Source organism: Natrix helvetica, assembly GCF_964273705.1.
Source record: "Natrix helvetica genome assembly, chromosome: 1".
Lineage (NCBI taxonomy): Eukaryota > Metazoa > Chordata > Lepidosauria > Squamata > Natricidae > Natrix > Natrix helvetica.
This window is the reverse complement of record NC_138548.1, coordinates 366,545,197-366,571,481: the sequence shown is the minus strand read 5'-3', so window position 1 is coordinate 366,571,481 and position 26,285 is coordinate 366,545,197. Positions and strand designations below refer to the sequence as shown.

Sequence of the window (26,285 nt, the reverse complement as noted above, 5' to 3'; positions counted from 1 at the left end):
TATTTCCGATGTCACAAGCTACCACTCGCTGTTTCCAATCCTTCTTTGGCAACCAGAGCCACGAATGTGAGAAAGGCAGTGACATATATTGAATTAAAACCGATAGAAATGTCCCTTTTCCTGACAGAATCTTTCTCAGAGAGGCAACCATTCAGAGGGTCCTTTCCTCCTACTCCCATGCCCCTAATCCTCCTCCACATCTGCAAAGAAGCGGTCCTTTCCCGCTCATGTAGGGAAAGTGTTGTGCACAGATTCCTCCAGGGTTTGCCCTCCACCAAGAGGCGGGAAAACCGGGCATTTCACTGCTGGAGGGCGAAGATTATGGCTGGCTTTGCAGCAGAGGAGGCCAGGAGGGGAGTTGCAGCGTTTGCTACTCTAGGAAGCCCTCCTCCATGTTCAGTCTTAGGTCCCATGCTTCCCAGCTGCCTTCTCCATGCAATACAATACAATACAATAAAATAGTAGAGTTGGAAGGGACCTTGGAGGTCTTCTAGTCCAACCCCCTGCCTAGGCAGGAAACCCTATACCGTTCCAGACAAATGGCTATACTACATCTTCTTAAAGACTTCCAGTGTTGGGGCATTCACAACTTCTGGAGGCAAGCTGTTCCACTGATTAATTGTTCTAACTGTCAGGAAGTTTCTCCTCAGTTCTAAGTTGCTTCTCTCCTTGATTAGTTTCCACCCATTGCTTCTTGTTCTGTCCACAGGTGCCTTGGAGAATAGTTTGACTCCCTCTTCTTTGTGGCAACCCCTGAGATATTGGAACACTGCTATCATGTCTCCCCTAGTCCTTCTTTCTCTTAAGCTAGACATACCCAGTTCCTGCAACCGTTCTTCATATGTTTTAGTCTCCAGTCCCCTAATCCTCTTTGTTGCTCTTCTCTGCACTCTTTCTAGAGTCTCCACATCTTTTTTACATCGTGGCGACCAGAACTGAATGCAGTATTCCAAGTGTGGCCTCACCAAGGCATTGTAAAGTGGTATTAACACTTCACGTGATCTTGATTCTATCCCTCTGTTGATGCAGCCTAGAACTGTGTTGGCTTTTTTGGCAGCTGCTGCACACTGCTGGCTCCTATTTAAATGGTTGTCCACTAGGACTCCAAGATCCCTTTCACAGTTACTACTACTGAGCACGGTACCACCTATACTGTACCTGTGCATTTCGTTTTTGTTGCCTAAATGTAGAACCTTATGCAGGGGGAAGCGGAACTCCAGAACAGCAGCAGAAGAATCGGGGATCCCAAGAAGGCGACCTGGAAGCCTTTCTTGGGCAGGGGACCATTGAGAGGGACCTTTCTCCTACTCCCACGCCCATCATCGACGCCTTCGCCTTCCCCTCAGGCGCTCTCCTCTTTCCCGCTTTTTTTTGGGGGGGGGGGAATCCCGGCACTTTGCGCATATGCCTCCAGGGGGCTCCCTCCGCCAAGAGAAGGGAGCGCTTACATCACAAACACTTGCCGCTCTAGGACGCCGCACTCGCTGCCCTTAACCCACTGAGCTCCGCAAGAGGCGGAGAGGCTGCGGTAGGAGAGCCTGACGCGCCCTGGGTGAGGGAGCGGCTCTTCCCGTGCAGGAGAGAGGGAGATACCCATGCCCGGCCCTCCTCCGGGTCCCATCCCGGATCCCATGCTCCCCAGCCGGAGGGGGAGAGGAGTGGGGCGGCCTCTCCAGCTGCCTCCTTGCCGGCCCTGCTGGGGTGGACACCTTGGTCCTACGCAGGGATGGCCCGCTTGGGGCTCCGGGCAGGTTGTGTGAATTTGCCTGCGTGTCAGAAATGAGGTGTCTTCAACCAGGATCGTTTCCTGGCATTTGAGAATAGAAATGGAAAATATACTCATTGGGTCTTGAGAGTCCTTGATAAACAGCCCCATGTTTTGCAACACACACACACACACACACACACACACACACACACACACCATTTGCTTGAAGCCACTTCAATCCTACATCAGAAAAAATATTTCTTTCCATGGGGATGATGAGTGCTCTTCGATGGTTAAGGTCTGTTTTCTAATACTTGGAATTTATTTTCTTTCTCATCGCAGATGCACGAAGTGGAAGTCATCCAACATTTGGGCAAAGATGCTGAATAACCTTCTGCGGGTCAATCCTGCAGCTGTAGGAACGGTCCTATGAATGAAAAGGCATTTGGAGATCCACAAGATTCTTTGGATCTATTTGGAGTTGTGTTACAAGACAGAGATAGAATGGAGACACAACCTTTAGCAAGTCAAGGGACTGGAAAAGGCCCTTCTGCCACTCAGCCTGGAAGCTGTGGGGAAATGTGGGCAAAAGCTGGGGAGAAGATCCTGGAGGAGGAAACCATCATCCGTTCAGAAGTTAATCCCTGCTCTTTCAGGAGCCTCCAGTACCAGGAGACTGAGGGTCCTCGGGAACTTTGCAGTCGTCTCCACGACTTTTGTAGGCGATGGCTGAGACCAGAAAAGCACACCAAAGCCCAGATGCTGGACCTGGTGGTTCTGGAGCAGCTCCTGACCCTTCTGCCCTTGCAGATGGAGAGCTGGATACGGGAGTGTGGAGTAGAGACCAGCTCCCAGGCGGTGGCCCTGGCAGAAGGCCTCCTCCTGAGCCAGGCAGAAGAGCAGAAGGAGCAGGTCGAGTTGCAGGTGAGAGAACTTTGACCCCCCAGAAGGGGTTTGAAGGGAATAAAGAATGTGCTGGATTTCTTCACCTTTCTCTCCCAGGGTCCTCTACCTTTCATAACATGTAAAGGTGTCTTACTAATTCATGTGGGACAGTCTTCCATTATTCCTTCTATAAGATAGATTTGAGACAGCTGTTGTTTTCTTACTCACTTTCAATGACAAGACACTGGGAAGGCTTCAGAGAACAAGAATCCACTTCATGTTGCGTGTTCATTAATTCTTCTTCTTTTCTCATTCCTCCTATTTCAAGTCCCTCATTATGGGGATCAGAGATCCTGAGAGAAGGAGGACTCTGTCAAATCCCCCTCAGGAGCTGTTTTTCAGGAGGATCCCTCAAGAAGATCCAGGTCAGGACACTTCGGGAGGTAATTGAAGGTCCTCCGATTCCCCAGAGAGATCCCAGCTGTCTCATCTTCTCCATGTATTATATTATTCCTTTTCCCTTAATGTATTTTAAAATTCTGTAACCCTTACAGGGAAACCAAGGATGGATTTCTCTGGCCTTTATGGTGGAGCTGAAACAGAGGTTGAATCTCCAAATCAAGTAAGAAAGAGAAATATGCATACATACATACATGCATCCGTACCAGTGCTGGGTTCCGGATTCCATTCCAACTGGAACAGTTGGAACAGCCCCGGCGTCACCCACATGGACGCGCATGCGTCGTACTTGCCTGTGATGCTTCCGCAAGCCTCCGCGACGCTCCAGCTGCTCGGCGGAGCATCGTACAGGCGTTGTACATGCCATGCGCATGCATGGAAGTGCCAAAGGCTTAAAGGACAGGTGAGCTTGGACGGGCAGGCCCTCCAGAGCACCGTACCGGATCGGTACCCGGTGTTCCGGGCAGGCTCCGGTATGCCTGTACCGGGGCGTACCACCTGCAACCCGCCACTGATAGATACATACATACATACATATATGCATACATTGTCAACCTCTTTTTTTCCAGTTCAGCCAATGGCTTGTCCTACTAGCAACTGGTTCCTTATATTCTGGGTAGAAGCAGAAACAGTATTTATCTAGGTATTGGTGTCATCCACCCAAATCCCTAGCTGTCTCTCCCAGCTCTTTTACTTGTTTTGAGAATGGACAGGATTATTCCTTTTGGGTCACCATAAGCCTTTTGCTGGAATGCTAGAAAGAATCTCCTCCCTTAATTTCCTTCTGCATAGACAGGAAGGATCCCAAGGCCCATCTGCCAGTTGATTCTCTCCAGTTGCTGAGAGTCTTTTTAATGATTGATGGAGGGAGGGAGGGAGGGAAAGAGATCGGGAGGGAAGGATAGGCAGACAGACATAGATCAAGCAATCCAAAAGAAAACCCAGGTTCCTTTCACTGAATGGCATTGAAGTCCTTCTTACCGCCTGAAGTGGGAGTCGCTCCGACCTTCTTGACTTTCACAAAAGGCTTCATTCAGATCTGTCTCTGCCAGACAGTTTGGAGTCCCGGTGGGGGAGTTTCACACTGGAGGTGGTTGACTTATAAAATGGCAAAGGAGATAAGATAAAATCATTAACATTTTTAAAAATGTTTTTTCATGTTTTTATAGCCATAGCAGTAATAGCACTTAGACCAGGGGTGAAATCCAGCAGGTTCTGATAGGTTCTGGAGAACCGGTAGCGGAAATTTTGACTAGTTTGGAGAACCGGCAAATGCCACCTCTGGCTGGCCTCAGAGTGGGGTGGGAATGGAGATTTTGCAGTATCCTTCCCCTGCCACACCCACAAGCCACACCCATGCCCACCAAGCCACGCCCACCAAGCCACGCCCACAGAACTGGTAGTTTAAAAATTTGAATTTCACCACTGACTTAGACCTATATACTGTTTCATAGTACTTTACAGCTCTCTCTAAGCGGTTTAGAGTCAGTATATTGCCTCCAACAATCAGGTCCTCATTTTACTGACCTCAGAAGGATGGAAGGCTGACTCAGTCTTGAGCTGGTGAGAATAGAACTGCTCGCAGTCAGCAGCATTATCCTGCAACACTGCATTTATTTTTTGCTGTATTTTTCCTGTAAGCTGCCCTGAGTTGTTTGACACAAGATTGGCAGCAAATAAATTCTACAATAAGTACTGTATTTTTCGGAGTATAAGACGCAGCTTTTTTCCTCAAAAAAGAGGCTGAAAATCTGGGTGCGTCTTATACATCAAATGCAGCATTTTTTTGTCTCCTGAAGCCCCGCCCCTTCACAAAAATGGCTGTGCACAGCTTTATGAACGCTTTCAGAGAGCTCCTGGGGGCTGGGAAGGGCAGAAATGAGCAAAAAATGGGCCTTTTTTGCCTCCCCCTGCCCCCAGCAGCACTCTATAAGCCTCCATAAGGCTATGCATGATTTTTGTTTTCATTTTTGTGAAAAACGGGCCGTTTTTTGCTCATTCCCCCCCCCTCCCAGGAGCACTCTCCAAGCCCCCCAAGGCTATTCATGCCTTTTATTTGAAAAAAAACAGGTCCGTTTTTGTGAAAAACGGGCCTTTTTTGGGAAGTCTGCAGAGTGCAAAAACTTTTTTTTTCCTTTTGGAAATCTTTTTAGTTAGAGTGATTGATGAGAATTACATTGATCAAGTGCTTTGCCAGCAGAAACAAGTCTTAGGTGCTGCAGATTGTCAGCAATTTCCTTCTCCAGTACATGGATAAATACACCTGGAAACATCTACCTACCTACTCCCTCTTTCCCTACCTACCTACTGTATTTCTCTCTCTCTCTCTCTCTCTCCCTCCCTCTATCTATCTACCTACCTACCCTCTCTGTCTACCTACCTACCTACTGTATTTCTCTCTCTCTCCCTCCCTCCCTCCCTCTACCTACCTACTCTCTCCCTACCTACCTACTGTATTTCTTTCTCTCTCTCTCTCCCTACCTATCTACTGTATTTCTCTCTCTATCCCTCTACCTCCTACCTACCTACCTACCTACTCTCTCCTACCTACCTACTGTATTTCTCTCTCTTTCTCTCTCTCCCTCTCCCTACCTAACTACTGTATTTCTCTCTCTCTATCCCTCTATCTACCTACCTCCCTACTCTCTTTCTCTCCCTACCTACTGTATTTCTCTCTCTCTCTCCCCCTCTCTCTCTCCCTCTCCCTTTATCTACCTACCTACCTACCTACCTACCTACCTACCTAACTACTCTCTCTCCCTACCTACCTACTGTATTTCTCTCTTTCTCTCCCTGTCTATCCATCTACCTACCTACTTTTTAAAAAAAAATGTCTTTTCAAAACCTTGGTGCGTCTTATACTCCGAAAAATACAGTAAATAAAGTCCTTCAAAATCAATCTTTCTTTAATTCTTTAATTTTCTCACCAAAAGTTTTGGAATACAACCAAGCAAACATTTAACTTAATTCATATATTTGTTTGGGATTATTTAAATCTGAGAACATACTGTGCGAATTTGGCTGGGCTTATTTTCTTCATTTCATTGTTCAGGAACATCTTGTATCCTTTGAGGAGGTGGCTGTGTATTTCTCCAAAGAGGAGTGGTCTCAGCTGGATGCTGACCAAAAAACACTGCATTCAGAAGTCATGCTGGAAAATCGTAGGAACGTGGCCTCACTGGGTAAGAGTTTGCTGCTTTCAAATCAGAATTTCGAAAGACATTCTATAGGTAAATGACATCAGCATTTTTTTTATTAAAAATCCCCATGCAGATGTTATCTCTTGGCCTGGGAGAGAGAGGGAAAAGATCTGGCCTTCTCCTGCTCTGTGGAAGAAAAGTGGCCAATGGCTCTCTGCTCTTTGATGCATCTGTTAATGAATTTTTCATTTCTATTTCAATATACCAGTGAGAAATAAACTGCTTGCTATGATGAGGTGCTCAACTCCATCAAATTTCAGCTTTTTTTGGCTTAGATCAGTGATGGCTAACCTTTTTGTCCTCATGTGCCGAAATAATGTGCGTGCGTGCCCACACCCATAATACAATGTGCTATTTGCTCGTTGGGCTGTTTTTCGCCCTCCAGAGGCTTCAGGGAAGCCGCCTGAAGCTGCCTGGAGGGAGAAAACGGCCCAATGAGCAACCCTGAAGTCCATTCCTGAACTTCCGGTTTGCGTGTTGGGCCATATTTCGCCCTCCCCAGGCTCCTAGAAAGCCTCTGGAGCCTGGGGAGGTCGAAAAATGGACCTACCGGACCCACCATTTCTGGACTCCGAAGGGCCTCCAGGGTGGTGGTGGGAAGTCCATTTTTGCTTAGGGCCTCCGGGGTTTCCTGCATGCGCTTTGCGCACATCCATACTTCGGCGCTCAGCACCGAAAAGGATCACACACTCTCCCGTTTTGGCACTAGATGCACTTGATGCCGAAAAGATTAGCCATCACTGGCATCGGGATAATATGCTTTATATTTATATAGCTTTATATAGCTTTATATACTTTAATTAATGGGGCTAGGGACCCTGGCTAACTATAGTTCTTTAGTTTAAGCAGTAAATTCAAATGGGCTTTTGCTCTAAGTGTACTCTGTTGAAAGCAAGCCCAAGATCCATTCTTGGAAAAAGTTACGCCTATATATACAAAGGTGTTAACCTGTTCAATTGGTTCACCGTCTAATTGCCACTTATGTCTCTGACGATGTTTTTCCAAACACTATTATTTTTTATTTAGATTTACTAATGATTAGGTAGTTATCCTGGCAATAACAGCTGAATCTTCTTAATAGCCTACGTAATCCTACTTGTGAATATGATAGAATCGTATCATCAACAGCCAGTTGTGTAAAGGGCTTTAATCAAAGCCAGCAGTCTAGGTTCTATTTTAAGAGATGTCAGTTTACTCCATAGTATTTCTCTGTTTACCATATTAAATGCTGCTGTAAGGTCTATAAAAGCAGCAAACATGGCTCTCCTCTTATAGGCATGTCTGGCAATTAGATGGTTCCAGACAAAGCAGTTATCAATAGTGGATCGGCTTTGTCTAAAACCTGCTTGTTCTTCTGTGAGGATATTGTTTTCCTGTACCCAGATTTCAATTCTGTTCAAAAGAAACCTAGCATATATATTTGCTTCAATGTCAATGTTAAATGGGCATTTAATTGATAGGATCCTTTTTGTTTCCTTTTTTATATATGGGGACAACTATTGCCATCTTTCACCCATCTGGTGTATGCCAGGTGTTATTTATATGTGCAAAAAGACCTGCCAATACTATCATTTTCATTTCTCTTTTCTTCTGAAGGTAATAATGGGCAGGAGAATAAAGATTCCTGTGAACTGTTTCAAGTGATCAGTGCTGGAGACAGAACGTTTCCAATTCAAATGAAAAAAGAAAGACAGAGAAACCAGTCAGATGATCAGAATCAAGAAAGCACATCTTCCATACAAGATTTTGTTGCCCAACAAGGAAAAATAAAGAAAAGCTACATTGGGAAAAGTGTGAAGCTAATCCAAGATAAATGTGATGTAAATCAACATTATCCAACCCAAACCAAAGGAAATCATGTATCCAGAGACCTTGGAAAAAACGACAATTGGACTTTCACTTTTTCTTATGGAAATGGGTCCCTTACATCTCATATAAACACCCACGCAGAAGAGAAACCATACAAATGCACGGAGTGTGGAAAGGCATTCGGTCAACACAGAAATCTTACTATCCATAAAAGGATCCACACGGGGGAAAAGCCATATAAATGCATGGAGTGTGGAAAGAGCTTCTGTGAAAACGCATCCTTTGTGAGACATAAAAGGATTCATACAGGGGAAAAGCCGTGCAAATGTCTGGAATGTGGAAAGGGCTTTACTAGTAACAGTCAACTTACTTCCCATAAAAGGATTCACACAGGAGAGAAACCACATACATGCAAGGAGTGTGGAAAGAGCTTCAGACATGTTGTTTCCCTTACTTACCATAACAGGATCCATACAGGGGAGAAACCATATAAATGCATGGAATGTGGAAAGAGTTTTGTTAATAGCAGTCATCTTTCTTCTCATAAAAGGATCCACACAGGGAAGAAACGATGTAAGTGTATGGAGTGTGGAAATGGTTTCAGTGACAGCTCTTCCCTTACATTTCATAAAAGGATCCATACGGGAGAGAAGCTTTATAAAGGCCTGGAATGTGGAAAGACTTTTACTCATAGCAGTCAACTTACTCCTCATAAAAGGACCCACACGGGAGAGAAACCATACAAATGCAAGGAGTGTGATAAGACCTTTACTCATAGCAGTCAACTTATTTCCCATAAAAGGATCCACACAGGAGAGAGGCCATATAAGTGCAAAGAGTGTGAGAAGAGCTTCTGTGAAAATGCATCCCTTATGAAACATGAGAAGATCCATGCAGGAGAGAAGCCGTATAAATGCATGGAGTGTGGAAAATCTTTTACTCAAAGCAGTAATCTTACTTCCCATAAAAGGATTCATACTGGAGAGAAGCCATACAAATGCAGAGAGTGTGGGAAGAGCTACAGCCACAGTGTTTCCCTTACTTACCACAACAGGATCCATGCAGGGGAAAAACCTTATAAATGTTTGGACTGTGGAAAGACTTTTACTCAGAGTAGTCAACTTACTTCCCACAAACGAATCCACACAGGGGAAAAGCCGTATCAATGCATGGAATGTGGAAAGGGCTTGTATGACAATGTATCCCTTATGAGACATAAAAGGATCCACACAGGGGAGAAGCCATATAAATGTAGAGAGTGTGGGAAGGGTTTCACCCAACAGGGTAACCTTAATTCCCATGAAAGGATGCACAGAGGAGAGAAGCCGTATAAATGCAGAGAGTGTGGAAAGAGCTTCAGTCATAGTGGTTCCCTTACTTACCATAACAGGACCCATACAGGGGAGAAACCATATAAGTGCTTGGTGTGTGGAATGGGTTTTACTGTTAGCAGTCACCTTACTTCCCATAAAAGGATCCACACAGGAGAGAAACCATATAACTGCAGACAATGTGGAAAGAACTTCAGTGAAAACTCATCCCTTATGAGACATAAAAGGATCCACACAGGGGAGAAGCCATACAAATGTGTGGAGTGTGGAAAGAGCTTCACTCATAGCGGTTCCCTTACTTCCCATAAAAGGATCCACACAGGGGAGAAGCCTTATAAATGCATGGAATGTGGAAAGAGCTTTACCACTAGTAGTGATCTTACTTCCCACAAAAGGATCCACACAGGGGAGAAGCCTTATAAATGTATGGAATGTGGAAAGAGCTTTACCACTAGTAGTGTTCTTACTTCCCACAAAAGGATCCACACTGGAGAGAAGCCATATAAATGTATGGAATGTGGAAAGAGCTTTACCATTAGTAGTGATCTTATTTCCCACAAAAGGATCCACACTGGAGAGAAGCCATATAAATGTATGGAATGTGGAAAGAGCTTTACTAATAGTAGTAATCTTACTTCCCATAAAAGGATCCACACAGGGGAGAAGCCATATAATTGTATGGAGTGTGGAAAGAGCTTTACTACTAGCAGTGAACTTACTTCCCATAAAAGGATCCACACAGAAGAGAAACTATATAACAATGTGGTACATAGAAGGAGCTTCAGGAGGAATGATCTAATTTGTAAAAGACAGATCCATTTGGGTGAGAACTCATGTAAATTCTACATTTAGTTGGCTACATTTGTGCATTTCCTATTTACATATATAGGTACTCCTCATGACCGTTCACTTGGTTTGGTTTGGTTTGGTTTATTTGGATTTATATGCTGCCCTTCTCCAAAAGGACTCAGGGCGGCGTACAACATTAAAAAACATACATCTCAAAAGTTAAAAAAAATTAAATCCATTTCCAAAAAAACCAAACCGAATTTTTTTAAAAAACAATACTTTTAAAATAAGTTAAAATTAAAATTAATAGGCCAGGCCGGCTTGCTGGAAAAGCCAACTTTTTAGGGCGCGTCGGAAGGACCGGAGGTCAGGGATTATGCGGAGCTCCGGGGGCAGCTCATTCCAGAGGGAAGGCGCTCCCACAGAGAAGGCTCTCCCCCTGGGGGTCACCAGCCAACACTGCCTGGCCCACGGCACCCTGAGAATGTTCAAAGTTATTGCGCAGCCCCCAAAAGCTATTTATGACCCAGCCCATGTATTCCAGTGGTGGCACATACCCCTACAATCACATGATGTGGTTTATGTTATATTTTGCACCAGGATGAGTTGACTGCAGCATTGATGGTAACATGAGGGATGCAAAAGCTACAGTAGGAATGCATTGCCTTGCTTAATAATTGTAGCATACGGTTCCTTGGTGCTCCCTGAGCTCGGTTGTTTTCTGGCATATGTTTCATTATCAAATGGTGGTGTTCCTTTTTGAAACTGCCAGATTTGCCTAATGGCCACTACAAAAAAAGAGTTGGTTGTGTGGATGCCTTGACCGTCATAACTTACAGTGGAAATTACTGGCTCTATTATGATTGTAAATTGACCACTAGCCTCATGTAACTTGTAAAGAAAGATTTTTCTGAGTCTGATCTGCGCAACTGGCAGCCCCAGAGAGATGAATTTAGCAATTGAAATTAAAATAATGGATACATGTTCTTTTAATTATGAATAGTGGATTTTAAATGTATTGTGGTCTTAACCACTAACAATATTTCGTATCAATAAGAGAAAATATTTTTTTTCTTAAGTTTACATTTATCTCCTTTTTCTTTCTTTTATTTCATCTCAAGTTAGGGATATTCAGGAGAATGTGAATGAAAATGACTCCATTGTGCTGGCATTGCAAACAATGAAGGAAGAAGGAAGTTCTTTGGAAATCTGTTGAGACCAAAATAAAATAATCGGGCAATAAACAAAAACTACTCAGAAATGACAACTGGAATCCCCCTAGAAAAATAATCCAATTTATTGCATCCATGGTGAAGAAATGAGAGTGTATGGAGAGGTGGGCTGCTACTGGTTTGCACTAGTTTGGGCATATCGGTTATTAAGATTCTGCGCAGTTCGGTGAACCGGAAAATCCCACCACTGGCTGGCTCCGTCCCACCCTATCTCGCCTCCCCCACCTTGGCTGGTGGCTAGAGTCATGCCTGCGTCCAGCTACTCTCTGGCTCCTTTGCTTGCTCGCCCATACCATTTGGCCCAGCTGATCTCTGCGCCTCACCCACTCTGTTCACCACAGCTGCCTGTGAAGGTAAGGCGCACAGCTGAAGGGCTGCCTTGGGGTGGACACAGCGAGGCTCAGCCTCCTTTCGGGTCTGGCTTGCCATCCTTTCACCCGCATGTCACCTGCTCACCCGCCTCGGGTCGGGGGATGCACCAGTCCCTAGCTCTGGCCTTCCTCGGGGCCTTCCCCTGCATGCCGTCCCTTCCCCTCACATTGGGGGATGCACCAGTCCCCGGCTCTGGCCTTTCCTAGGGCCTCCACCCGCATGCCGCCCACTCACCCATCTGCCGGCTGGGCTGGAAACAGCATGTCCTCCTGTCGCGGGCTGCATGTAGGACCCGCGGCACAGCTGAGGTTGAGCAGTTGGCAGCCCAGAGCAGGGCCTGAAAGGCAGCCAAGCCTTGATGTTGTCAGACCCGGAAGCCATGTTTTACCTTTTGGACTTAAGGCCTGCCACATTTCCTACCTTGGGAAAATGAAGGGGGAGGGGTTTATACAGAATGTGGGTGATATATAGCCATAATAACATTATTTCTCAGAAAGTCAAGGTCATCTGGTCTTGCAGCCGCGATGAGATGACTGGGAGGCATCTCCTGTTTTGGATGGTACCTGATTGGATCACGTGATGGACATATGGGTGCTGGGCAGGGTCTTGAACTTTCTTTTGGGTGGGGAAAACCTGGAAGTTTTCAGATTCGGGTTTTCCCAGATGTGCCAGTATGACATCTCTAATAAAATGGAACTTTGAGGAATCTCAAGCCTCGGAGTCTTCTTTCATTAGGGGTGTTACTTGGAACCCTGAAAGCCGTGTCCCTTTTCACTAAGAATCCTTCAGCCCCACCTCTATGATGGCGCAAGAATCCTGTAGCTGCCAGTTTTTGCTGGCGTGAGAATCCTGCAGCTGCCAGTCTTTGCCTGCTCAAGAAGCCTCCAGCCGCCACCTCTTTGCCGGCACGAGAATCCTCCAGCTGCCTGTCTTTGCCAGTGTGAGAAGCCTCCAGCTATCGTTCCCGACTCTGTTGCAGCCTCTTCGGGCCATCAAAAAGCGGCGGCTGCAGGCTTCCTGTGCTGAAAAAGGCCGGCAGCTTGGAGACTTCTCGCGTGGAAAAATAGGAGGCAGCTGGAAGCTTGTTGCGCGGAAAAAGAGGCAACAGCCGCAGGCCCGTGTCTTGGGGCAGGGTCGTGTGCCCAGCTGCACCAACAAAGGTTGGAAGTAGCTGCCCATCATTTCCTGTTGCAAACACCTTTTTAAAAACCCTGTCGGGCAGCGAGACCCAGAAACAGATGAGGCATCGGAGAATCAACGCTGCTGTTGCTGCACAAAGGTAAGTCTAAGGCTCTGGCCACTGCCACTTTGGCCTGCCTGCGCCACCCCATCTTGCTGTGAGTGACATCGATTTGGCCATGCCCACTCAGTCACATGACCACTACCCAGCCACTCCCACCCAGCCCGCCATTAGGGTAGAGAAGCAGTTGTTAAAAAATTTGCAGCCCACCACTGGGTGTATGTATGTATGTATGTATAAAAAAAGTTCAGGGTGAATAATTTATGTTCCACAAAAAGAGCCAGAAAATAACCCCAAATGCATGGGCAATATTTTAAGCATTAAGAGTCCCCTTTTCCCCCTTCCCATGATATGACAAGGGTTAAGGAAAAGCCAACATTTTATTTAAATAGAATTAATTAAATATCAATGGTGCATTTACTTGCTAGACATGTATAAAATTCTGCTTGCATGAAAAATTATTTTAACAAAAATGTATGGAAAGATTTTGGAGAGGGCAGAAATCCCCATTTGAAACTCAATTCAAAAACTGCTTTATGGCTGATTCTGGGTTAAACTGAAGAATAATAAGAAAAAAACAAAAAAGGTTAACTCCAACTCTTTTAAAATTGATTTTTAACAACTAATTTTCCTTCATCTAAATTCTGTGTTTTGGTAATTGTAGCTAAACTTCTTTTTCTCTTGCGTAACGCAGACAAATCTCTTAAGAGCAGTTTATCTTTTTAACAGTAACAAAATTTGTGCGTCCTGTTTTTGTTTATTAGTGATCTAAAGCACAGGTGGCAAACGCTGCGTCACAGTGATGTCACCTGACGCATTATGACCTTTTTCGCCCTCGTGGAGCTGGCGTGGCCGTGGCCTGCAGGCCACCAGTTTTGACACTCCTAATCTAAAGGTATCCTCAGTTGCCTTAAATTCTCCAAGGGTCTTAAATTTCCTTCTCATACTCCATGGCATTATTCCTTATTCAGTTCCTCAGTAAAACATGCTTTTTTTCTTTACCCTCATGATATTTGAGCTTTATATCCAATTTTCACCTTTTCCCTTTCTTCATTTGGAAATTCTAGCTTTTCTCCGGTCATAGACGTGTCACCATTTACTCTCCCTTTCTCCACCAATGAGCCTTGTTTTGAAGTAAAATTTCTGAAACATCAACCAGTTACAACTTTTTCTCCATGTTGGAACTTAAAATACACACACAAACAGATTAACAGAGTTGGAAGGGACCTTATAGGTCATCTAGTCCAACACCCACACACCCCAATTCAAGCAGAACAGCTTATACCATTTCGGACAAATGGCAGTCCAATCTCTTCTTGAAATCTCAAGTGATGAAGCCCCCACAACTTCCAAATGAAAGGTGTTCCATTGGTTGATTGTTCTCACTGTCAGAAAGTTCCTCCTTATTACTAGGTTGAATCTCTCCTTGGTCAATTTCCATTCATTATTCCTGGTCTGGCCTTCAAGTGCTTTGGAAGATATCTTGATCCCCTCCTCTCTGTGGCAGCCCCACAAATACTGCAACACTGCTGTCATGTCTCCCCAGGGTCCAGTTCCTGTAACCGTTCTTCATATGTTTTAGTCTTCATATGTTTTAGAAAAAGATCAATTCATAATAATTCAAGATTATTCTTATCGTTAGGAGCTGCCACTCGGGGTTTCCAATTATTCTTAGGCCCCCAGACCTAAGTATTTGAGGAGGGCTGCTGTATATACTGAAATAAATTTCATTCCGCACCATCCAGTCAGAACTGAAGAAACTTCTTGGCGGAGAAGTGAAACATCTTTAAAGAAAAACCAGAAAGTCCAGTTGTCTTGAAAAAGCACCTTTGGGACAACCATGACCCGAATGACTGAGATTCTCCTTGGATACTGAAATAAATAAAAATCTCAATTTTCCTGATTGTGGCTTTCTTGCCTGTGTCCCATCTGCCTCCCCTTCAGGCCGGAGTTCCCAACAACCACAAGACACAAGCTGGGTTTCCAACAGAGGCTCCTGGTCCTCCTCTTGTGAATGCCCAGCTCTTTCTGACAGGATTTGGCCCCTTTTGAGGCCTCCTCCAATCTCGGCCCAGCCTTCAGGGCGGCTGTTCTTGAGGGAAGCAAGTTCAAATCCCCCAGAGAGATTTTTCTGCATCTCCACAGACGGTTCCTGGCCAGGAAGGAGAGGAAGATGGAGAAAGTGCCGCCTCTGGAAACCACAGAGCTTTTCTTGGGCAGGGAGGCATTGAGAGGGGCCTTTCCTCCTACTCCCATACCCACCATCGCTGCCTTTCCCTCAGATACGCTCTTCTTTCCCGCGCTTTGCAGGAAATGCTGTAAATTTAGGCAAAATCCACTAGGGGGCGCCTTCTGCCAAGAGAAGGGAATATCAGGCCGTTCCCAATTGGGCTACAGGAGGGCGAAAGTTACGACTGCCTTTCCGGAGAAGGCTGCGAAGGAAGTGACATCATACGATTGCCGCTCTAGGACGCCGCCCTCGCTCTCCTTAACCCTTGGGGCTCTGCAGGGGGCGGAGAGGCTGCGGGAGAGTCTGGCGGGGGGAGATCCAGACGTGACCCGGGTGAGTTGGGGGTTCTTCCCGGGCAAAGGGAGGCGGAGGAGGGAGAGACCCGCGCCCGGCCCTTCTCCGGCTAAAACCCCGGGTCCCATGCTCCTCAGCCGCCCTCTCCCTGCAGGGGGAAGCGGGGAAGGGGGAGGGGATGCGGGGAAGAGCCCGAGTGGCGGCAGCGGAGGGTCGGCCTTGCAGGGGCCCAGCAGGACAGGAGAGAAGCCGGGCGAGGAGGAGGCAGGATTCGCACCGGGCTCCCCGAGGACCCCATTCCGTCTCCGGAGGGGGAGAGAAGCGGGGCTGCCTCTCCAGCTGCCTCCTTCCCGGCCCTGCGCTGGGATGAGCCGCTTGGGGTTGGTTGGGTGAAGGTTCTTCAGTGGCTGAATTCCACTTTCCAATTCTTGGCTTTTCTTTTTCCTTCCATCTCAGATGCAGAAACCTGAAATCTTTGCGAGGCAAAAGTTTCTCTTGGGGAGGAAAACAAAGAGCGGAATAACTTGCAGGGATCCGTCCTGGAGCCCCAGAAATTCCCCAGTGAAGGAAAAGGCACCTGGAGACCCACCAGAGTCCTTGGACCCATCTGGAGTTGCTCTGCAGGACAGAGAAAGGATGGAGACACAACCTTTGGCCAAGGAAGGAAGCGGAAAAGGCCCTTCAGCTGCTCAGCCTGGGAAGGGGGGAAAGCCCTGGACAAGGACTGGGCAGAAGATCCTGGAGGAGGAAACCATCCGCCCTTCCGAAGTTCAGCCCTGGAAGTTCATCCAATACCAGGAGGCTGAAGGTCCCCGAGGACTTTGCAGCCGACTCCATGACATTTGCAGGCGATGGCTGAGACCAGAAAAGCACACCAAAGCCCAGATGCTGGACCTGGTGGTTCTGGAGCAGCTCCTGGCTCTCCTGCCCCCAGAGATGGAGAGCTGGGTGCGGGAGTGTGGAGCAGAGACCAGCTCCCAGGCGGTGGCTCTGGCTGAAGGCTTCCTCCTGAGCCAGGCAGAGGAGCAGAAGGAACAGGTAAGAGACTTTAGGGAGCTCAGAAGGTAATAAAGAATGTGTTTGAGTACTTCACCCTTCCTACCAGACGTCTCCGCAATAATAACATATAGTGATGTCCCACCAATTCTTGTAGGACATTGTTCCATTGTTTTCTCAGTCACTGATGAATATTGGGGGCTTTGAGGTTGTGTTCCAGATATGAATCCACTTTATTTCGTGTGATGTACATTAATTCTGCTTCTTTTTTCTTTCCTCCTATTTGAAGTGCTGCAATGCGGAGATCAGCGATCCTGAGGGAAAGAAGAATCCATCAAATCCCCCTCAGAAGCTATTTTTCAGTGGGATCCCTTGGGAAGACCCAAGTCAGGACACATCAGGAGGTAATCAAAGATCCTCCAATTACCCAGAGAGACCCCATCTTTCTTACTTTCTTCTCTTCTGTAGTATACCTCATTTTGTTAAATATGCATTTTTAAATTATTTTATCATTACAGAGAAACAAAGAATGAAGTTTTCTGGTTTTCACGATGGAGCTCAAACAGTGGTTGAACCTCCAAATCAAGTAAGAAAGGGAAAAGTTATTAGATTTTTATTCTCCTTCAGGAAGTGAAGTGGGTGTGCAGAGTTCTCTCTCTTTCTATTTCCCTCCTTATTCTATCTGGATTATTTTTGTGTTCCTGCATGACATGGACAACATAATAGCAGATTCAAGTTGCTGTCCACCAGCTTAACTTTCTCTGTAGACTATTAGTAGGACACAAAGATTATCATTTCTACCCTCAGATTCTGTTTAGGAAATGTTTTTTTAAAGACCACAGGTTTACTGTTTCTGCTAGGTACTCCTCCATCTACGAGTTTACAAGAAGTAATTTTTAAAAAGTCCTTCAAGAAGTTAGCATAAACATATCACTGTGTTAGTATCTGCTAGAGACCCATTCTTTTTGCAATTGTTGGAATTCCACTTGGAATTGTTTAAGGCTAATGAAAAATAACTAAATACATTGTCACGTTTGATAAATTTTGCCGCAAATATTTCTTCAGTTAAAGCAATTTTCATATTTGCCCATTTTCTTACCTAAAATTGGGACTTTTATGAAGCACAGCTTAACTTTTAACTGGTGGATCTTAGGCCTGCCACACTTTCTACTATTCTGCTATGCGAGGGGGGATTGTACGGAGTTAGATGGTATGTAGCCATAACAAAATTCTTTCTAGAAAGCCAAGGTCACCCTTTGTCTCTGCATCTCTGCACCTGACTGGAACTGGATGGGTGGAAGCTGCCAGCATGGCAGTGGACGATTGGGCCATGTGATGGACTTGTGGGTGTGGGGGCAAGATCTTGAACTTTCAACAGAGTGGGAAACTGGGAAGCCTTCAGATTCGGGGTTTCCCAGATGTGCCAACATTGCTCTCTTAATAAATTGGAACTGAGCAATACTTTGCCTTGGACTCTGATTTACTTTTGGATCCTCTTTGGAACCCTGACATTAACCCAAATCTCAATTAAAATATTTCACCAGCTACCCCGAATTTCAGGGTGCTGTCCAGGGTCCTGAGCCCCAGCGCCGACCTGAACCCAGGCGGCATAAAGACTCAGGGAAGATGACACTTGGGGCATATCTTTGCTTTGGGAATTTGGGACCAATGGAGCAGAATAACAGAGTTGGTAAAGATCTTGGAGGTCTTCTAGTCTGCTCAGACAGGAAGCCCTATAACATTTCAGATAAATGGCTGTCCAATTTCTTCTCAAACCCCTCCAATGTTGGAGCATCCACAACTTCTGGAGGCAAGTCATTCCACTGATTTAATTGTTCTGTCAGGAAATTTCTCTTTAGTTATAGGTTAGTTCTGTCCTTGATTAGTTCTGTCCTTTATTAGTTTCCATCTACTGCTTCCTGTCCAGCCTTCATGTGCTTTGGAGAATAGGTTGGCCTCTTCTTCTTTGTGGCAGCACCTTATATATGGCAACACTGCTACCATGTCATTCCTAGTCCTTATTTTCATTAAACTAGACATGCCCAATTCCAGCAACTATTCTTTATATGTTTTAGCCTCCAGGACCCTTATCATTTTGGTTGCTCTTCTCTGTACTCTTTCTAGAGTCTCAAGATCTTTTTTACAACATAGCAACCAATACTGGATGCCATGTGCTGTCTTACCAAGGCATTATAAAGTGATACTAACACTTTGTGTGATCTTGAGTCTATCCCTCTCTGAAAGAAGCCTATGATTGCTTTTTTGGCAACTGTAGCACACTGCTGGCTCACATTTAAGCTACTGTCCACTAGGATTCCAAGATCTCCATTGCACTTTCTACTGTTGAGCCAGGTATCACCTATTTTATGCCCGTGCATTTCGTTTTTCTATCCTAAATGTAGCACCTTCCATTTCTCACCGTTGATTTTAATTTTGTTATATGGGGCCCAATCTGTCGATCCTTCTATCTCTCGAGCTTATCTTCTGAAGTGTTGGTATTTCTGTCAATTTAGTTTTGTCTGAAAATTTGATGAGTTCCCCTTCTATCCCCTTGTCTAAATCATTGATGAAGATGAGCAGCTCTTGCAAATCCTCCAGTTCTGTTCTTTTTCCTTTGTTCAGGAGAGTCTGGTGTCCTTTGAGGAGGTGGCTGTGTGTTTCTCTGAGGAGGAATGTTCCCAGCTGGATCCTGACCAGAAAGCGCTGCATTCGGAAGTCATGCTTGAAAATCCTAGGAACGTGGTCTCTCTGGGTAAGACTTTTCTAGTCCCCAGTTAGAGAGTTCAAGAAGACAGATTATAGTTAGCTTTTATATTTAGATTCTTTCTGTGCCATTTCTTATCTGTATTTTCCATTTCAATTTGAAGGAGGCTGAAAAGAATGGGGTGTGCTTTTTTTTTTAGTCAAGTTTTTTTTTAATTTACATATAAACATTTTGAATACTGTGTATTGTCTGGCCATACCATTTTACAAAAGAAAATAAAGAAAGAAATAGTAACATATATATTGATAGCAATAGTTGTAGTATGACAGAATGATTCTAACCATATTTATAATTATGTTAGCTTATTTGCAATCCTATTGATTATATTAGCATACATAAAGAATGTTCATACTTAATTTATACATAACAATTTTCTTTCTTCATCTAATGTCTACCCCTTATCTCTAACCATTGAGAAAAAATATTCCACGAACAAGTGAAGGAAACTATGGTACTGTGAGCCAAGAACTTTGGTTATAACATTGAACTGGATAAATGGCAAGGTTTATGGGAGAGAAATAGAAAATTAATACTAGCCACCTGTACAAAATGTTCTATGCGTTTTGGTGCCTCGTGTCCCGCCCCCGCCCCCCACCCCAGGTTAGCAAAAATGAATAAGAATCAATCTCCGCAGTGTTGTTGGAAAAGTAACTTGGCTTTAGAATCTTTTTTCATATGTGGTGGTTATGTACAAAAGACAAGGAATTTTGTCGTCGGATAAAGATATGGTTGGAAGAGATGTTAGATCAAAAGATAGATTTAAAACCAGAACTATTCCAATTAGGAATAACAAAAGAAAAATATAGTAAAGGAGCGATATATTTAATGCTGCATGTGATAACCACAGCAAGATTGGCATATGTGCAAAATTGGAAAAACAGAGATGCCCCCACTGAAATTTTGGTCTGTGCAGAAATGGACAGACTGAATCAAAAATAGAGACAAGGCAGAATATTATGAAATTTGAAACAAAATGTATCAATGGTTGGAAATGAGGAAAAGGAGTCGGAACAGAATATTTTGAGGATCGTAAAATTGGAACTGGATAATACATAGATAAATATGTAAAGGAGGATAAGGGATATGTTAATAAGATTAAAGTAGCTATGTACGACAAGTAGAAACTGCATTTGTTGTTATGTTAAAATATGTGTGGAAATGACGCCAGAAAGGTTGCTTTATGTCCAATGTTTATTCAAACATTGAATAAATGAGGTTATTCAATTAAAAAAAAAGAGAGAGAAAAAATCTATTCCACATTGTGGGGTGTGCTTTTATGTGTCCCCTGGAGGTCATGTGAGAGAAATGTGTTCTCATTTGTCCTCTGAAATCTCCCAAAATTTTGTGAGAACCAAACTTTCATGCTCAGGCCATGGAAAAGCATTCTCCCAATCCAATTGAAGAACAAAAGCCTCATGAAATGTGATTCAGAGCATCCTAGGGTTTAAAGTAATCCCCGAGTTACGACAGTGACCATTAGAAGTTATGAGTTACCCCCTCAATACTTTAGACCCAGTCCTAAATTTACGCATGTTGCAGCATTACGACTGTCCACATTTACGAATGAAAGCAGAGACACTGCAACCTTTGCCCTACCTATTCCCGTCCCCGTCCCCACTGGCCAAGATTTACCCTGTGACAATGTCTGCTTTGGTACATTTGCAAAAAACATGGCTAAAGTAGTGAGAAATCTTGCACAATTGATCTCATGTGATCTCGCACTATACTACGTAAGGCCTCTGTTCTCTGCTAACTGAGGCCTGCACAAGATCTGGGGCAACCAGAGGGAAAGCCTCTTCACTTTCTAAGACTTTTGCCTGGATCACCACCAGATGGATTCGTAACTAACTAACCAACTACACTCAACGTGTAGTTCTCAATAACACTGCATCTACATGGAGGAAAGTATGCAATGGGATAGCCCAAGGCTCTTTGCATATAAATATAGATCAGTTGTGGGATTCAAAATTTTTTACTACCAATTCGGTGGGCGTGGCATGGTGAGCGTGGCAGGGGAAGGATACTGTAAAATCTTCATTCCCTCCCCACTCCAGGGGAAGTTTACTGTAAAATCCCCATTTCCTCCAGATCAGCTGGGATTTGGGAGGCAGAGAATAGATGGTAGTGGGGCCAGTCAGACGTGTTATTTGCTGGTTGTCCAAATTACACAAATTTTCTGCTACTGATTCTCCAAAACTGGTCAGAACCTGCTGAATACCACCTCTGATATAGATCATTGTAAAGAAAGATATTTTCTAGATATTTTCAAAACTTTCATGACCCATGAATATAGAAATCTTCATGTCTATATCAAACCACTGTAAGCATGCAAAATACAACATAATTGAATTTTGGAAAAATTCAGAAGAATATTCGTTGACTTTCTACAGTTTGATTTGTTTCTCTAATCTTATCATTTTCATTTCTCTTTTCTTTTGAAGGTAATAACGAGAAGGAGAATCAGGATTCCTGTGAATTGTTCCAAGTGATCAATGCTAAAGATGGAACGGAGAACTTTGAAATTCAAATGGAATTGAAAAGCCATGAGAGAAACCAGTCAAATAATTGGAATCAGGAAAGCTCATCTTCCACTGATCCTCCGATGGAAGACTTTTTTACCCAACAAGAGAAAATAAGGAAAAAATATATTGGGAAAAGTGTAAACGAACACAATTTAACCCAAAACAAAAGAGAAGATGCTATAAGACACAACGGACAAAATTATAATGGGACATTCATTCATTCTCTTGGAAATAACTTCCTTTCATCTCAAAAAGTGATTGACACAAAAGAGATGCCTTATAAATGTTTGGAATCTGGAAAACGTTTTAGAACAAGCAGGCAACTTAGTTCCCATGAAAGGATTCACACTGAGGAGAAACGGTCTTCAGAAGCCCCTGTAGCCCACGCAGCCCAGTCCCTCCAAGCTGCAGGAGAGAAACCCTATAAATTCATGGAAGGTGGGAAAACCTTTATTCATAGCAATGGACTTAGAAACCACAAAACGATCCACACAGGAGAGAAGCCATTTAAATGCATGGAGTGTGGAAAGACCTTTGCTCAACGCAATTATCTTGCTTCCCATAAAAAGATCCACACAGGAGAAAAGCCATTTAAATGCCTTGAGTGTGGAAAGACCTTTGCTCAAAGAGATAATCTTATTTCCCATAAGATGATCCACACAAGGGAGAAGCCGTATAAATGCATGGAGTGTGGGAAAACCTTTATTCATAACAATGGACTTAGGAAACACAAAACAATCCACACAGGGGAGAAACCATTTAAATGTATAGAGTGTGGAAAGACATTTGCTCAACGCAGTTATCTTGCTTCCCATAAAAAGATCCACACAGGGGAGAAGCCGTATAAATGCATGGAGTGTGGAAAGACCTTTGCTCAAATAGGTAATCTTATTTCCCATAAGATGATCCACACGGGGGAGAAGCCATATAAATGCATGGAGTGTGGAAAGACCTTTCCTCGAAGAGGTTATCTTATTTCCCACATGATGATCCACACAGGGCAAAAACCATATAAATGCATGGAGTGTGGAAAGTCCTTTGCTCAACGCAGTTATCTTGCTTCCCATACAAAGATCCATTCGGAAGAGAAACCATTTAAATGCATGGAGTGTGGAAAGACGTTTACTAAGAGCAGTGCTCTTACTTCTCATAAGATGATCCATACAGGGGAGAAACCATATAAATGCATGGAGTGTGGAAAGACCTTTGCTCAGAGCAGTTATCTTGCTTCCCATAAAAAGATCCACTCAGAAGAGAAACCATTTAAATGTATGGAGTGTGGAAAGTCCTTTGCTCAGAGCAGTTATCTTGCTTCCCATAAAAAGATCCACACAGGGGAGAAACCATATAAATGCATGGAGTGTGGAAAGACATTTCTTCGAAGAGGTAATCTTATTTCCCATAAAACGATCCACACAGGGGAGAAGCCGTATAAATGCATGGAGTGTGGAAAGACCTTTGCTCTACGCAGTTATCTTGCTTCCCATAAAAAGTTCCACTCAGAAGAGAAGCCATATAAATGCATGGAATGTGGAAAGAGCTTTGCTCAGAATGGTAATCTTACTGCTCATAAAAGGATCCACACTCGGGAGAAAATATATAGCAATAGCAATTCCACTTTAGATTTATATACCACTCCACAGCACTGCCTTACAGCTCTGTCTGAGCAGTTTACAAAGTCAGCATACTATCCCCAGCAATCTGGGTCCTAATTTGACTGACCTCAAAAGGATGAAAGGATGAATCAACCATGAGCCGGTCAGGATCGAACTCCTGGCTGTGGGCAATTACCTTGTGCACTCTAGCCTCTGACCCACTATGTCTATAGATATTTATGTCTATGCCTATTGTGCCTTTCTGATCCAAATGAGACAAGATTGAATCCAACAATGTGAAATTTAATGTGGAGAAAAGTAAGATTTTACACCTGGGTGGGAAAAACAGACTATATGAAACCTGGCTCAAAAACAGTCACACTTAGAGGGACCTTGGGAGTCTGACTGGATGATCACTTGAACATGAGTTACCTGTGTATGGCAGCAGCCAAAAAAAAAACTAAGACAATCCTTGGTTGTATAAACATGCATAGAATCAAAATCACATGATTTTATATAGTTTTATAAAGCCTTCGTAAGACCACACTTGGAATACTGCATCCAGTTTTGGTCATTATACTACAAAAAATACGTTTACACTTTGGAAAAAGTGCAAAAATGAGCAACTAAGATGATTAAAGGCCTACAGACTAAAACATGAAAAAACTCTTGCAGGATTTGGGTTTGGCTAGTTTAGAGAAAAGAAGAATTTGGAGTGACATGATAACAGTATTCTAGTATTTGGGAGGCTGCCACAAAGAGCAGGGGGTCGATTTATTTTCCAAAGCACCAGAGGACAGGACAAAAAACAACGCATCAAGGAGAGAAGCAACCTGGAATTAACAAGAATTTCCTTTACAGTGAGGACAATCAACCAGTGGAGCAGCTTGCCTTCAGACATTGTGGGTGCTTCATCACTGGACGTTTTTAAGAAGAGACTGGACAGTCACTTGGCTGCAATGACATAGGATCTCCTGCTTGAGAGTTGGCTGGATTAGAAGAGCTCCAAGTTGCATTCCAGCTCGAATCTGATTCTGAATCCTCAATTCTTTCTTGTGCTTTTTTTGCTAAGTAGGTTTTAAAGCAAACATGAGCATCAGTGGAGGTTAAGGTTATCATTTGCCCTGAAAGTGATGTGTGGCTGCCAATATTTAAGTCGTGGAAATCCCCCAATCATTGCAAGAAACTCCCTCTGATGAGTATATCCACTAGAGCAGAGTTGCAGACAGAAATTAATTAGTCTCAAATCTCTTAACTATTGTTTCAGCTTTTCTTCCTTTGCTTTATATTGTCAAAACCTCCACCCTGCTTCATATATGCAATGCAAATAATAAATGAGAAACAAAACCATAAGGAGAATGGGGTTATAGTGATGCTGATGACAGTATTCCAAGGAATGCACCCATTGAAAATACAACTCCAAGGCAGGCAAGTTCCTCAAAGGACAGTTTATTGGATACTTTATATTGGCACAACTGATGAAAGCCGACTCTGAATTTTCCCACGGTTTTCACCTGGTTAAAAGTAAGTTTCCCTTTCCCCCACAAGTCACTGGTTATGCTGATCAATTCAGGTCCTGCCCAGTTTCCTGGTTACTTGCTCCTCCTCTGCCCATCCACTTGGGTTCCCACAGGAAAACTTTATTGTTTTGGCTACAAAACCCCATCTAACTATTTTTCCCCTCCCACCATTGATGTGGCAATCTTGAAGCCTCCAGAATGGTTTGGGCCAGATTCACTTCAGGGTTGACAGCTGAATTAAAAAATGCAACTACCTTCCTCATGTTGCCCATCTGTGTACTCACACCAGCAGAAGCGCATGTTTGGAGGAGGCATGTGATCCAGTCTGCCGGATGCGCTGCATGGCTGCCTGCTCACTAGATCCACCTTTTCTTGCCTGCAGTTGTGATGGGGCAGGTGGCTGCATGGTATGCCCAGTGGGCCAGTTCACACATTTCCACCAACCCTTACACTTGTCTTCATTTGTTGGTGTTGCTGCCGCCGCTGCAAGGCGTAGTCAAGCAGGGGTGGTGCCATGCCATGGCCACTGTCCACTCGGCCCCGTCATCCAACCTGGTTCTCCAGCTCCACTACACACACTCCGCAAGCAAAGACAGACGGTGAGACAGCGACTGGGAACATTGAGTCTTTTCATTCCTCACCTCAGAAGCAAGGGGAAGGTGGGAAAGGAGAGCAGTTGCTGTTTTGAGAAGCCGGTGCAGAAGCAAGGGTCTGTTTCTTGCAGATTTTTCCCAACTCCCATCTCTTTGAACCTGGCCTCCCTCCTTGGAGGGAGATGGAGGGCTACCCTGGGCTGAAGCAGAGGAGAACGATCGGGATGACGCCGTGCAGCTAAGGATTCACGGCTCTCCTGCTTTTCCATGAGACCGCTCAGGAGACATAATGTGCAAATGTTACATTCTCAAATCCCCGTAACTTTAATCTTAAACTATCTAGTGTGGATCTCACCCCTTTCCTAAGAGGTCTGTAGGGGGGCTGCATAAACGCACCAAGGTGCCTACTGTCCTTGTCCTATTGTCCCCATTTATTTATACCCATTTCCTGTGTTCATGTCCATGTTTATACTTATACCTGTTATCTTGTATCCGTTTGACAAACTAAATAAATAAATGTAAATGCCACTCATTCCAAGTTAGCAGCAGCGCCTGGGCTCTGGTAGTGGGCCCATTTCGTCCTTTCCCCGGGAGTGTCTGGGCACAGTGTTCCCTTGATGGCCCTTCCTCTCACCCTACACAGTTCCCAGGGAGGGAAAGGGGAGAGAGAGAGAGGAGGAACAAACGAAAGGGCTCCCTGCCTCACAGCACTATGTTTTGATTTGCATGCTGTGTTTTCTGAAATT

At 44.3% G+C, this 26,285-nt stretch overlaps 3 protein-coding genes across 4 annotated transcripts in view; all 3 read left to right on the top strand.

The window, feature by feature from the left end:
- The first annotated feature begins 1,970 nt into the window (after nucleotides 1–1,970).
- Nucleotides 1,971–12,495, top strand: LOC309384770 (uncharacterized protein). 2 transcript variants are annotated; one of them, XR_014174119.1, is made up of 7 exons: nucleotides 1,971–2,632; nucleotides 2,922–3,036; nucleotides 3,148–3,215; nucleotides 6,105–6,234; nucleotides 7,849–10,215; nucleotides 11,303–11,766; nucleotides 12,279–12,495. XR_014174119.1 is itself a non-coding variant. In XM_081938516.1 (6 exons), the coding sequence occupies exons 1-6, from the start codon at nucleotides 2,138–2,140 to the stop codon at nucleotides 11,395–11,397; spliced, it is 3,270 nt and encodes a 1,089-aa protein (XP_081794642.1). In that variant the 5' UTR covers nucleotides 1,971–2,137; the 3' UTR covers nucleotides 11,398–12,495. The 2 variants fall into 2 exon arrangements, 1 of the variants encoding a protein (XP_081794642.1); XM_081938516.1 differs by having other exon boundaries at nucleotides 11,303–12,495.
- LOC309382588 (uncharacterized protein) lies at nucleotides 11,659–26,080 on the top strand (the record flags this gene model as incomplete). The annotated part of the gene is made up of 9 exons (XM_081934256.1): nucleotides 11,659–11,766; nucleotides 12,765–12,952; nucleotides 13,008–13,064; nucleotides 15,336–15,588; nucleotides 16,006–16,587; nucleotides 16,835–16,949; nucleotides 17,064–17,131; nucleotides 19,168–19,297; nucleotides 21,751–26,080. The coding sequence occupies 9 exons, from the start codon at nucleotides 11,659–11,661 to the stop codon at nucleotides 23,541–23,543; spliced, it is 3,294 nt and encodes a 1,097-aa protein (XP_081790382.1). The 3' UTR covers nucleotides 23,544–26,080.
- Nucleotides 25,334–26,285, top strand: part of LOC309382580 (uncharacterized protein) — a gene marked incomplete at its 5' end in the record, with an annotated part of 80,379 nt that continues 79,427 nt past the window's right edge. The window contains one exon of the mRNA XM_081934247.1: nucleotides 25,334–25,545. Within this exon, the coding sequence (XP_081790373.1) occupies nucleotides 25,334–25,545 (212 nt within the window). The remainder of the gene's footprint in view (nucleotides 25,546–26,285) is intronic.

Coding starts and splice junctions, on each gene's coding strand:
- LOC309384770 (XM_081938516.1), top strand. CDS start 2,138: ATGAATGAAAAGGCATTTGGAGATCCACAAGATTCTTTGGATCTATTT. Junction 2,633..2,921: donor AGGAGCAGGTCGAGTTGCAG/GTGAGAGAACTT, acceptor TCCTATTTCAAG/TCCCTCATTATGGGGATCAG. Junction 3,037..3,147: donor AGGTCAGGACACTTCGGGAG/GTAATTGAAGGT, acceptor TAACCCTTACAG/GGAAACCAAGGATGGATTTC.